The sequence below is a fragment of the Rhipicephalus sanguineus genome, chromosome 9 (genome assembly GCF_013339695.2).
Source record: "Rhipicephalus sanguineus isolate Rsan-2018 chromosome 9, BIME_Rsan_1.4, whole genome shotgun sequence".
In the NCBI taxonomy this organism is placed as follows: Eukaryota; Metazoa; Arthropoda; class Arachnida; order Ixodida; family Ixodidae; genus Rhipicephalus; species Rhipicephalus sanguineus.
In genome coordinates this window covers 43348896-43361322 of record NC_051184.2, presented here as the reverse complement: position 1 = coordinate 43361322, position 12427 = coordinate 43348896, and the positions used below count along the sequence as shown (strand labels likewise).

At 47.5% G+C, this 12427-nt stretch overlaps 1 protein-coding gene across 1 annotated transcript in view; it reads right to left on the bottom strand.

Moving 5' to 3' along the window:
• LOC119405062 (cystathionine gamma-lyase) overlaps positions 1-5848 on the bottom strand; it is a 43043-nt gene extending 37195 nt beyond the window's left edge. Inside the window, exon 1 of the mRNA XM_037671823.2 lies at positions 5562-5848. Within this exon, the coding sequence (XP_037527751.1) occupies positions 5562-5735 (174 nt within the window). The 5' untranslated portion in view covers positions 5736-5848. The remainder of the gene's footprint in view (positions 1-5561) is intronic.
• Between the last annotated feature and the right edge of the window lie 6579 nt (positions 5849-12427).

Genomic DNA, 12427 nt, shown 5'->3' with positions numbered 1-12427 from the left:
CGTTGCCGAATTGAACGTCTTCTTAGCTCTCATTGACCCTAGGGGCCCTATATAAACGGGCCATCCGATTGGTCCCATGCAGTGTACCTGCTATATACGACCTGTCTGATAGATGGTTTAAAAAAATAATAAAAAGGAAACGCCGTAATTACAGAATTTCACAATCTGGTGGAATGTAACGGATGTCCAGAATAACGGATGTCCAGTCAGATGGGTATACAACCAACAGAAGAAGAAGAGATAAAGATGAAAAGAAGAGGCTGATGATAATTATCTCTATTGTCACTCCCCTTGAAGTGGGACGGCGACCAAGTGGCCACCTCTAGCTTGTCTTGCTGTAATCTAGTGTTCGTCTACTGCGGTCTAGCACCCTGCCTAGGCTGCAGTAGATGAATTTTGCGATTTTGTATTTTGTATATTTTTTCGTTCATTCGAGCCCCCCGCTTCGGTCGGAATGGTTCCGCCACCGAGAACCATGGAGCCGAATTCTGAGACGATCGCTTTTGGCGTCAGTGTCGATCACTTCCCGTGACGTATAATCTCGCGTGTCCAATAACGGACAAGCTGCTCTTTTTTCTCTGTACCAGCCAACAGGGATGAAGCCAGAATTTTTTTTTACGGGAGAAGGCCGGGGAAGGAGGGGGTGTTTAACCACCTTTTATGTATGTTAGTGTGTGCGTTTATATGTGTGCGTCTATATATACACATACAAAATTGAAAAAAATTGTTGGGTAGGTGGGAATGGAGGGTTGAACCCCTCCCCCTGCCTCCCCCCCCCCTTCCTGGCTACGCCAATGCCAGCCAATCAGCGCGCACTCATAACTGACGTCTTCGAAAGTGGTCGTCTCGGTATACGGTCCCTGTATGTCGCCCTGTTCATTTGATCTCAAATGCGATTTGACGTAGCCGCGCACGTTTTAATTTTCTTCTAAGTGAAGAAAAAGCATGGGGCATTGCCACAACATATGCTGTGGCAATGCCCCATGCTGCGCGCGGCTGCAGCGTCTCCAGCCACTGAAGAAGAATGGACCACTCTTCACCAGTCCCCAAGAGGACGACCAACTTCGGGCTGTCCAGAGAGCCCACGCGGCCCGCGGACGAGCTCTGACTCGCTCTTATCAGGACCAAATAAAGTTCAGTTCAGTTCAGTTCTTCTTTACGTTGCAATGTGAGGAACTCGCTGTTTGTGTGCTTGTACGAAGGCTGGATTAAAAAAGAACACCCACACACACAAACATAAAAACGAGCACTGTACGACCACCTGCGCTCGATGTCGTTCGTACTTACAAAAATGCGGGCGAGGTAGGCGCTTAATGTTTACATTCTTTCCTGTCGCTTTTTTGTTGTTTTTTGTTATAGCTTAACTTGTTGCTGTCGGAGCGTCCCGCATTGCTCGAGGGCGTGACAGCAGGAAATTGTAGACCCGTAAAAAATAATTACAGTGGTGTATCTTTTCTTTTCTCGTTCAGATCCACGCGTCCCTTCGGTATCATGTTCTACAATTTGCGATGCGCACTATAGTAAACATCGCACCGCAACGTAAGACCTCGCACTTATCGCAATGGCTCTGTATGTACAGGGGCGGTCAAAAGTTCCAAGGCCGATCTCCCATGTAATCCTGTATGGCAGCGCGGCCTGGGAGCTTTCGACCACCCCTGTAACCCCAGTTTACTTCGCACATAGAATGTTTCGCACTACGAAATAAGTAGAAAATAAAAAATAATTAAGCACATGACACGCGCAGACGTGGTCTGAATTCCTTTTCGACTCGACTTTTCAACAGCGGAGCTGGCCGCAAGAACATTGGAGTCCGCAGAAAAAAAAAAATACACAGGGGAGTATGCGCCGCAAGAATTGGGCGAGCCCCATGGACCACTGAGTACAGCAGGTGCGAGCGAGCGTTACACGAAAACTCTGCTCGCCGAAGCGGAGCACGTGAAACGCGTGAAAGAGAGAGAGAAAGAGAGATAATGAAAAAAGCAAGAGAAAATAGAGAGAAGGTAGGAGAGAGAGAGATAGAAAGAGAAAAATACAGAGAAATAAAGGGAATAAAGACATAAAAAGATAGTAAGACTCGAAAAGACATAGAAAAAGAAATAGCAAGAGCAGAGAGCAACACCGAACGAGAAGGAAAGAAAATTATGAAGAGAAACAAAGAAAGAAAGAAGCAGAGAGAGAGAGAGAAGAAAGAGAAATAAAGATAGAAAGAGCGAGAAAGAAAAAGAAATAGACAGCGAAAGAAAGAAATAGTAAGCAACGGGTACAGAAAAACAGATACAAGAAACAGGGAGAAGAAAGAAGAAAAAAAAATAAACAGAAACAAGGAAGGCCACCAAGATGCGCTCTTCCTTCAGGCTTGGCACTACTAGTGCAAAGTTGCCGTAGTTATTTCTGGGTTTTTTTCTATGCGTATAGGCTCTTGCGTTCGCTCGCTTTCGTGTTTGTCCTTGCCCGTATAATTCATAGAGACGTCATCTGTCGCGCATACGTGGTTATTGCTGTGACGTCGCATGCCAAGCCGCGCGCTCTGTCTCCGTTGCTGCGTTGTTTCATTTCTCCAATCACGGATCGATCTGTCATTCCTGGAATGCCCGTATAAAGCTGTCGCTAAAACAAAAGCAGCTCGTCATTCGAAGATCGTCGCACTGCACAGTGAGGCGCGACAGCCCTAAATTTTTAGTCCAGATAAAATGGAGCGGCGACGCGCCTTTGTGAGATACTCATCGTCTGAGACTCGCAGGCATGCATACGTCCTTCAGCTCAGTAATGTTTACCGCTGGGTTTTGTTCCTCCATTTGTTTTGCTTTTAAATATTTCGTCTAGCGTCGATCGTTCGATAGCGTGCTGGAATGAATTCATTCGTCAACTGCTGCGCATACCTACTCTGTGATAATAATAATAATAATAATAATAATAATAATAATAATAATAATAATAATAATAATAATAATAATAATAATAATAATAATAATAATAAAACAAGTCAAAGGAATTTTTTTTTGTTCTGTTACAGTGTATGGCAAAAAAAAAAAAAAGGAAAGGGTGCTCAGCAAGAAGAAATTGCGCTCCTAATAGATGGTTGTCCCAGTAACTCGCAGAGAGTAGGCCTTTCCAACCGAGCACAACGTTTATTGCTGACTTTTGTTTGTAAGGATTTTTTTTTCTTAACGAACGTCGATGATTGGATAGCACACGGGTTCGCATGCATTCATTTGTGAACTACTGTGGCCACCTTTATATGCGCATAAAACAAAAGAAAAAGAGATGCTGGCAGTTTCACAAGTTTATTTTAAACCTTTTGAAGCCCTTATTCGCATGAAATCACTAGTATTCTGTGCTCACGCCAGGTGTGCACCGGATCGTCTTGGGGCATCGATGGCCAAGCTGTGGCACTTTTAAATGCGCGAAACGCGTATATAGTGCCATACGCATAGAGAAATATTTCGTAATTATGTTTCAGGCTAAACAGTTTTTCCTATCCTAAGCTTATCACTTGCGTAGCCAGCATGTTCTTTTTTTTTGGGGGGGGGGGGCAGGGGGGGGGGGAGTTCAGCCAATATATTTTATGTATGTACGTGCTTGCGTGCATATATATACATTCAGAATTGAAAATTTACGCCAGTGAAGGTTATATATGGTTCACTGACGTCGCATGAATCCGCAAGTTCGCACTACCAGCACGATGAGATGAAGGATTCGTGACGTCACTTGGATACTACGAGTACAACGCACGCGGTTTCTGTTGCTAGCACAGCCCGAATGACACTTTTCTAGGGCGGCCAGGCGGCCGCTTCAGCCGCCATTTTTTCGCAAAGATGTGCAGGGACCGACGCCGCAATGATACCAAACGTAGTCATATCGAATGCTAGGTCCTAGTTTGCGCTATAATTCAAGCACGAATTGGAGATTGCAGCTAATGCGAGGTAGCAGCTTCGTACGGAGACAGCGTCCACAGCCACGCGCTCGACCGCTCTAGATAAGTATGATCTAGACTGTAAACGTTGCGTTTCGCAAACCACATCTGAATGAGGGCGCCGTCCGCGTGTACGGGAAATCGAACCCGCATCCATAGGCGTGCGCAGGGTTCCCCATAAGGGGGGGGGGGGGGCAAAGGTTAATCGCAGCGCCCCCCCCCCCTACTAAGTCAATGTATGGGGCAGATTTTGCGCCCCCCCCCTCCTCGTAGGTGACTAGAAGGGTCAATGTACAGGGCAGATTTTGCGCCTCCCCTCTTAGGTGATTAGGGGGGGGGGGCGGCCGCCCCCCTGTGCGCACGCCTATGCCCGCACCCTCGTGCTCATATCAGCGCACAGAACTTCATACTATATGAAACGCTGTGTATCAGACATATCGGTGTAACGCCGGTAGCCGCTAAGCCATACCCTTACGTGTAGCCGTGTAATCACGACAGTGCTTCGTACACGGCGCCGGATACGCGAAACACGACCAGCAGTATCAGCCGCGTTCGCTTTCTCCGTCGGAGTGTGGTTGCCGTCCTATAGTATTTTATCGCCGTCAGCCCGACGGAGTCGAGGTCGACGGCCCCTACAAGCACGCGTCGTGTCGACCGCACTATATTTTGAAACAGCGCGCGTTTCGGCGTGGGCAACACGTGGCGTTTCCTCATGCATGGCGTGACGCCGTGATGCAGGAGCGGCTGTTGCCTGACACGTTACACCTGATGCAAAGGCTCTTTTTTGTTTTGTTTTTCTTGTTTTGCCCCATCCTTGCATCAGCCTCTGTCGTACAGTTACTCATTTCGGTCCACAGCGCCCGCGACAGTAATTCATCTCGGCGGATTGCCACACTCACATGAAAAAGCACAGGTATAAAAGAACCCAGATGACGACGTATTGTAAACGTCAGGGTTCGTTGTGGCGCGAAGCAGACGACAAACCGTGCAGCTGCTTTGAACGTAAGCGGGGGAGTTGACGGATGGCTTTGAAAACTCGTATCGAGAGCAATCTTAAAGCTTAATGTCATTACCTGCGCGCATATCATTACTTCTTCGTGTGGCTATAGGTTCCAGCTGTCCCTACTGGCTCTAAGCGTTTTTTGAAGGGAGCGTGGGTGTACCTCCCAACCGACGCAAACTTATTTGTTCAACTTATGTGTCATGTAATTTAATGTAATATCTAAGGTAAACTTATGTATTCAAGGAACACTACTTCCCGCGTGCATCTATAGACAAAGATAGAGGTCTACATGACGTCTTGGCTGGACGTCTGTTAGATGATGCTAAACACTTTATAGCGCAGATTCAACATAGGACAGGGAAAGAACACTGATGCACAGGACAAGCACCATCCGCTCTATCGAATCCGCGCTATCCAGTAATTAAAATGTTGAACCAACGAGCCCAGCAACGAATTTTGGTACGTTATGGATTATAGTTGGTCTGCGTAGCATTACGTGTGAAATTGGGACGCACATCTTCGAAACACTAGTCCTCAGGCCTTTATGCGTGGCTAATCCTAAATTTCACGAGTTTTGAACTACCGTGCTCCGCTCCAAGAGACGTGACACGTGGTTCGGTACGCGCGAAATCGGGGTGTACTCACGAAAGGTTCGGCCGGCGCCCGCTGCTTGAACGTGGTGGCCAGGGAGATGGGTGGCACGACGGCGCGCGAAGTCCATTGATCCGGCTCCTGTCCCGCGTGGATGGCGTTTGTGTCGAAATGCAGCCTTTCGTAGTCCAGTTTGTGATCGACGTCGAATGCGCTGTTGCTGCCCATGATGTCTGTTCCTATCCGTAGCTTCTTCTTCTAAAATATACGTGTTCGTAAGCAGACGACGAGCTACGCCGGTGTTGCCTGTCTGACGGAGCTCCTCGCTTGCGTGTGCTGCGAAAGCCGTCTGCAGTGTGGGGGCTTGTTTTAGATGACCGCCGGCTTCCGTAGCGCCAGCCAACCCCCCGGCGGAAAAAGAGCGCGTCTCGAAAAAATGAGCAAAAAAAAAAAAAAAAGATGCCGGCAGACACGTCGGGAGTCTGGCGCGATGACGTAGAAGCGAGGAGGAGGAAAGGGTGAGGAGGAAATCAGCCAACATCGAGATCGTTTAACGCACTCGACGCGGCTACGCCCTCTCCATTCACTCCCCTTTCCGTTAGCCTTTCCCCACATGTCTAGCTATAGCCGACTGCGTATAATCAGCGCGTATTGTATGCGCCCTCTCCTTTACGTCTCTTTGTCCATCTATTTGCTATTAAAACCTCTGCCAACATCGTTACCCGGTTTGTAATTACGAAAGCGTATGCGCTCATTTGTATATGCGATTCCTCGTAATAATTTCACATCTGTTGCGCGTTCAAAGCAGCCGGCGGGATTTGCGAAGATTTCCTGTCGTGAAGAGCTGTCTGTCATTAGCGGCGGGCCGCCTTCGCTTATGGTTCATTACGATTGACTGATCTTAGGAACTGGCGTAAGAACCTTATTTTGTACGCGTGTGCGTGGCGGGGCTTAGTGCTTGCGCATCTTCTGCCACGTTTTCGCGAATCACTGCCTACGAAACACCTATTTATTTATGCTATTTATAGCGCCATCAAACATTAAAATAAACCAGCACAATCGAAATCACTGGCGTCTGAAATTCGCAGCAGGTATGTAACGAAGGGAGAAGTGAAAATTCATTCTTTGTTTTCTTTTTCTACTCGGGCCAGGCTTGTGAAATATAGACTAATTTGGGATTAACAAAAACGAACACGCCTACATACACGAAACAAATAACAAATCATTGTATACGTCTCGGTGCTACGTTGGTGGTACAGTGGTTACTGTGCTCGTCTGCTGACCCGAAGGTCGCGGGTTCGATCACGGTCGCGGCGGTCGCATTTCGATGGAGGCGGAAAGTTAGAGGCCCGTCTTCTGTGCGATGTCAGTGTACGTTTACAGAAACACCAGATGGTCGAGGTTTCCGGAGCCCTCCACTAAGCCGTGCCTCATTATCCCATCGGGGTTTTGGCACGTAAAACAGCATATATTATTATCATAGTGTCGGTCATATCCAGCGACATAAAACAGAACACAATTTTTGCAGAGAAAGGATCATTGCAGGTGGTTCGTACAGTGCTATGGTACAGTAATTCGTGAAACACTGTAACAAGGCAAACGTTATGACAAGAGTAAACAACGAACAAAGCAAAGTCGTTACTGAAAGTTACAGGATTCCAAATACTTTAGCAACGCTGAATTAAACAGAGGCTGAGTTATATTGTGGCAATTCCGGAGGGTAAGTCACTCTGTTCTTTTATTGGCAACGTTAAATGCGAATTCTTGTATTTTTACGTCCGGGAGAACGTTGTGAGGCAATTACAAGCTTAATTCGCTTAAAAGAATAACATAAATAAATAGATAAATAAATAAAAGTTCCAGCTAGCTCGCGCCTTTAACTCTAGAGCGTTCGTTACAGGACATTGCCTTTTTTGCCGCGGCTATTGCCTGAGCCAGGTTGGCACTTGCCCAGTACATGGCGGGAGGTCGGGGTTCCGCGTGGTATTCCGACTCCTCGGTGACTGTTCTTCGCTTCTTTTCTTGTGTTTATCGTTGGCTTGCGGCATCCATATGAGTCTTGGGTCGTCATATGTTTGTTGTGACACCGCTCTCATGTTTCCTAAAAAAGAAAAGATAAAAGAACAAGCAGCACGGATGATCGACCGGGTTCACGTGCTTGTCTCTTTGTCTGTTCTCAGAATGGATATGATGAGTGTTTTGGTGCCCGCCGACATTTCGTCATGTCGTTCTCTTGACGCTTTTTTTTTTTTCTTCTTTTTCAGCCTCCTCGGCTCGCTTCCGTGACGAAAGTAGTCGCGGTGTCGGCATACACCCGTCGTTCGGGACGTGCCTATATTTTCCTCGTCTCCTGTGCTTTTTTTTTTTTTTTTTGTTCTCGCTGTGACTCTCTCTTATGAATCCTTTCTCGCGCTATCTCGTCTGCTACGATGTCGGTCCTCGTACCAGACATAATTTTTTTTTTCCTGTCGCATTCTCGACTAATCTACAAGAACGCGTATGCGTACGTTGCAACCTTCGGTGAAACAATCGTTGTGCGGTATGGGCTTCGATGATCCTCAAGCGTTGTAGCAGGATGTAGCGAAGACGCCGCCATGCCTATATACTGCTTGCCGCACGGTTCAGCGAGCCTTTGCGTACATGGCGTTGCGCTCCTCTAGGGCGCGGGTTCTATTGCCGGCCACAGTGACTCGAATCTGGAGATGCAATAACGCACCACAACCTAAGAAAATAAATATTACCCAGGGATTTTTGCGCACACCCCAACATCCTCCCAGAAGGATCCGGACACCCCCCCCCCCCCCCCCCCCACAGAAAGAATGGTTCCAGACCAAACCACTCCCCTTCCCCCACTTTACAGACAGGCACTCATCCACCCTCTCCGCATTTTCTGATACCATCCCCCCCCCCCCAAAAAAAAGAAAGAATCGAAATTGAATACTTGCGTTTGTATATACACAGACAAACCAGTGGCGTAGCCAGGGGGTGGCACACCGCCCCCCCCCCCCCCGAACTTTTTTTCTTTCCCATGGGATACAGAGCGCAAAATGACATTCGACCTCACTTATCTGGCCAGACCCCATTTTAAATCAAGGAGGTGCCCCACGCCAAAAAAATTTCTGCCTACGCCACTGAGACAAAGTGCAAATTTTCGCACCTTCCTTCCCCTACCTCTGGCCACCCCTGTGGTGTAGTCTCAGGTGCACAGAACAGACAGACGCACGACAGATAAGCACGCAGACAGGCGCAGTATGTCTATCGTCCTTCCTTGTTTTCCGTTTGTGCAGTAAACGTATACGATCATGAATTACCACGCCCAGTCGACCACTCTGCTATGCTACAGATCCAACGCCCTTGGATTACGAAGTTAATTTGCTTACTGGGCGTCTCATTTGATTGCTTATATGTCAGAACAAAAGTGCGTCATGATAACCTAACAAGGCGCTACCAAGAAACCTACTCAAGGAAATACGTTAATTAATGTTTCAAGCGTAAGCATGTGCCATAATCGTGGTTGCAGAGTCGTTCGACACCGCTTATATTAAATGCTAATAAGTGATCTTCATGATGACAGTACACGTAAGATGTATTATTATTATTATTATTATTATTATTATTATTATTATTATTATTATTATTATTATTATTATTATTATTATTATTATTATTATTATTATTATTATGCTGGAGAAACAATTAATGGAGCGAAGTTGCCTTCATATGCGAATGTTCGTATAATAGCGTTTCAGACAAGCACATACCATAATTGTTGTTGTCAAAAAAAAAAAAAATATGAGGGAGTTCTGAATTTTTATCGCCAACGCAAATCAACGGGTGTAGGAGACAATCCGAACCGATATACAAGAGAACCCAAGGCAATGTAGGTATCGAAGAAGCTAATAAAGCTCTTCATATCCGGCGCCGGACGTGGCAATGCGTCTGCAGTAGTCATCGTAAATAAGTGTCCCTGTATATGCTAACGCATAGGTATGTGCACCGGGGGGAGGTGGCAAGAGGGACCCCCCCCCCTTTCCCCCCGTAATCATCTAAGGGGAGGGGGCGTGTTTACCAAATAGCTATTACACGGTCGGACATGTCCTGTGTATAGTTCAGGGTTACGGCCACGCAGGTTTTGGCAATATAATGATGATAGAGGACCCCCGATGTTGCATTCCAAGAACTGTGTACTTCCAATATTTACCTCCTGGGAATTCGGGGACCAAAGGCAGGCCGTTGCGAGAAGCACATGATCGCTTCATTTTCACTTTTGCATCCATTGCGAGGATTGTGTTCCTTAGCAGGACTAGAACAACGGGTGGGGGGGGGGGGGGAGGCTGTGGTGTAAATTGCCCCCCCCCCCCCCCCATTGAGAACCCTTAGCTGCGCACCGAGTGTGCCCACCTGCGTGTGCTCCTTGCGGGAGCATACAAACAGGGACACTAATCGTTACCGCGATGCTACGTCCATCTCTCGGCGAGGCGACGGAGTACGGGGCCGCGGCTTCACCGTCATCCGCCAGTGTTTGACGTTGCCGTCGGGAGACGGCGACGTCTATGCTAAGCATCTCATCAGTATTCAAGCTCTCCCACCTCCTGGAATTTCGCGCGCGAGAAAACTTGGCAGGATATTTGTCTCGTAAACGGCGTAAAACAATGCGCACGTGTGCTGACATCGCTTTGGCTGCGTGCATAGTCGAGGCAGTTAGTACAGAGGCATGGGTTATTGGGGAGGAGGGGGGGGGGGGTCGTCGAAAGGTGCACGAAGTAATTTTCTCATTGTTGTGGTCAAAAAACCTGCGTGACCATAACTGAGTGAACATGTGGGGCAGACTTTGCACCCCCCCCCGTAGATAATTAGGGGAGGGCGCCCCCCGTGCCCCCCTCGTGCGCACGCCTATGCATTTCAGTCTCGAACAAGCTATGCAGCGACCCAGGAGGGGGTACAAGCACCCCCCCCTCCTCAAACGACGCCTCTGCCTCCGTACACAGCACATTACTCTACATATGTACAGAATACAGATAACTGTGCGTGAAGCTCATTTGTAGCGACATCCGGGCGAGATAAGCGAAGTGAAAAAAAAAAAGCAATGAAAAAAAGGTAATTCCGTATGTCTCTAAATATCCCCAATGTAAAAAAAGAAAGTACTGGAGCTCGTCAAGAGTTTATAGTCTCAGAAATGACATAATTGCTCGGCCAAATGGACAAGGAATCGAAATTCAGTGGGAGCGTACAGCCGTAAGCTTTCTTTTCGTCTGCATGGTAAGCACTTCGATCTCTCTTTCTCTCTCTCTCTCTCTCCCCCTCCCCCTCCCCCGTCCCATCTTCCTCTCAGTCATGTTTTACTATGTGTTGGGCTCGACTTAACTCCCCGCACGTCTTTTTTTGTTTTTCTAGTATGAATTTTTGCTCTTCCCGAAGTGCCTGCAACAAACGTTGCCTGCAACCAATAACTTGTGTATGGGCTTTGATCCAGTTATTTGGTGTTATAATCGAACACAAAAAATGATAATAATAATAGCGCCAGTGTACCACATACATTTTTTTTTCTAGTGCAGCTTGTATGTTAAAGGGAAGTCAACCAAAACTTGTGCTTCGGGAAATATTTACGGTTCCCCCCCCCTTCCCCCCCCCCCCAACCCACGTTTTTTGACAAATCAGAGTATGTGCGCATGAGTTAGAAAAACCTTCTCCCACTCCCCCTTGTTTCCCCTTTCCAGAATGCGTATATATTTGTGCAGCAAAAATAAACTCACTTGATGGTTAGTCAGCGCTGGTCCTGTTTGGTCATTCTTTATCTTCCTTGAATTGCGCTGTTTTCTACTTGCGAAACGCCTGATCCGGTGGGGCGTTTGTCCACGCAACTCATCCAGGTAGTGTGTGGCAAATGCTTATTGGGGAGACAAAGTGAAGGACAAAGAACGAAAATAAAATAAAACACAGTACACTGAACGAGCGCTGACTTGCAACTTTCCCAAATTAAGGTCCTGCATGCTTGTGGCAGATGGGTCCACTATGCGTGGGGAGGGTCGGTGTCGCCTTCGCCACAGCCGAACGATATTTGGCTGCACGTTTCCATCTCCGCTACCCCCCACCCACGTCACACACCCACCCTTACACACCTGGCCTCCTGGCAGAATGAGCGACCGCGGCCATTCGCTACTAACTCTTGAGTGTCGCATGACAGCATAGGGGAGGTTTCAGTGAGTGGGCCTGCCTGTGGACGGATAGCTAGTACTCATTACGACGAGAGCCAGGTGGAAAGAAAAGGGCGCGACCCTCGCTGAAAGCACAGCCGCCCCCGCGCTTTCCATCAGCGGCGGTTTGTTACATATCAGCGCAATTAAGTCGGCTTACGTCACCACATCCGCGGAGTGGCAGAATTGTTTCGTTGCTTGTTCATGTGGCTGAACCAAGAAACTTGGGCCGTGGGCAATGAAACAGTGAATCCAATTCCAAGAACACTGAAAGAATAAGCGCTAAAATTGACAAGCACAAAAAGGAGGACAGACAAAGGACTTGTTCTCCTTCTTGTGCTTGTCAATTTTAGCGCTTATTCTTTCAGTGTTCATGGATAACCAACGAGCCCAACAGTCTGTTCTGCCAATTCAAGAAAGAGTGAATCTCTGACAACAGAGAGCCTTGCCGAAGTTGATTCTCGGTGCCTTGGCCCGAACGCTGAGCCTCCTACTGGTGTTCTGAATGCTTTTGGTGTCGTCGGGATGGTTGTGTATCCCAGCCCATGCCGTGTGGTAAAGGGTGTTGGGCATGTCTCTGCAGTATATGCGGTCTCTTTGATGTGTGTCTGGACACATTACGCATGTTAGAAAAACGGGTAAAAGTGACTTTTTATGGAAGAGAACAAACATTTATAATAATCACATACATCAAGTAAATAATCACAGTAAAGTACCCCAGTTCTG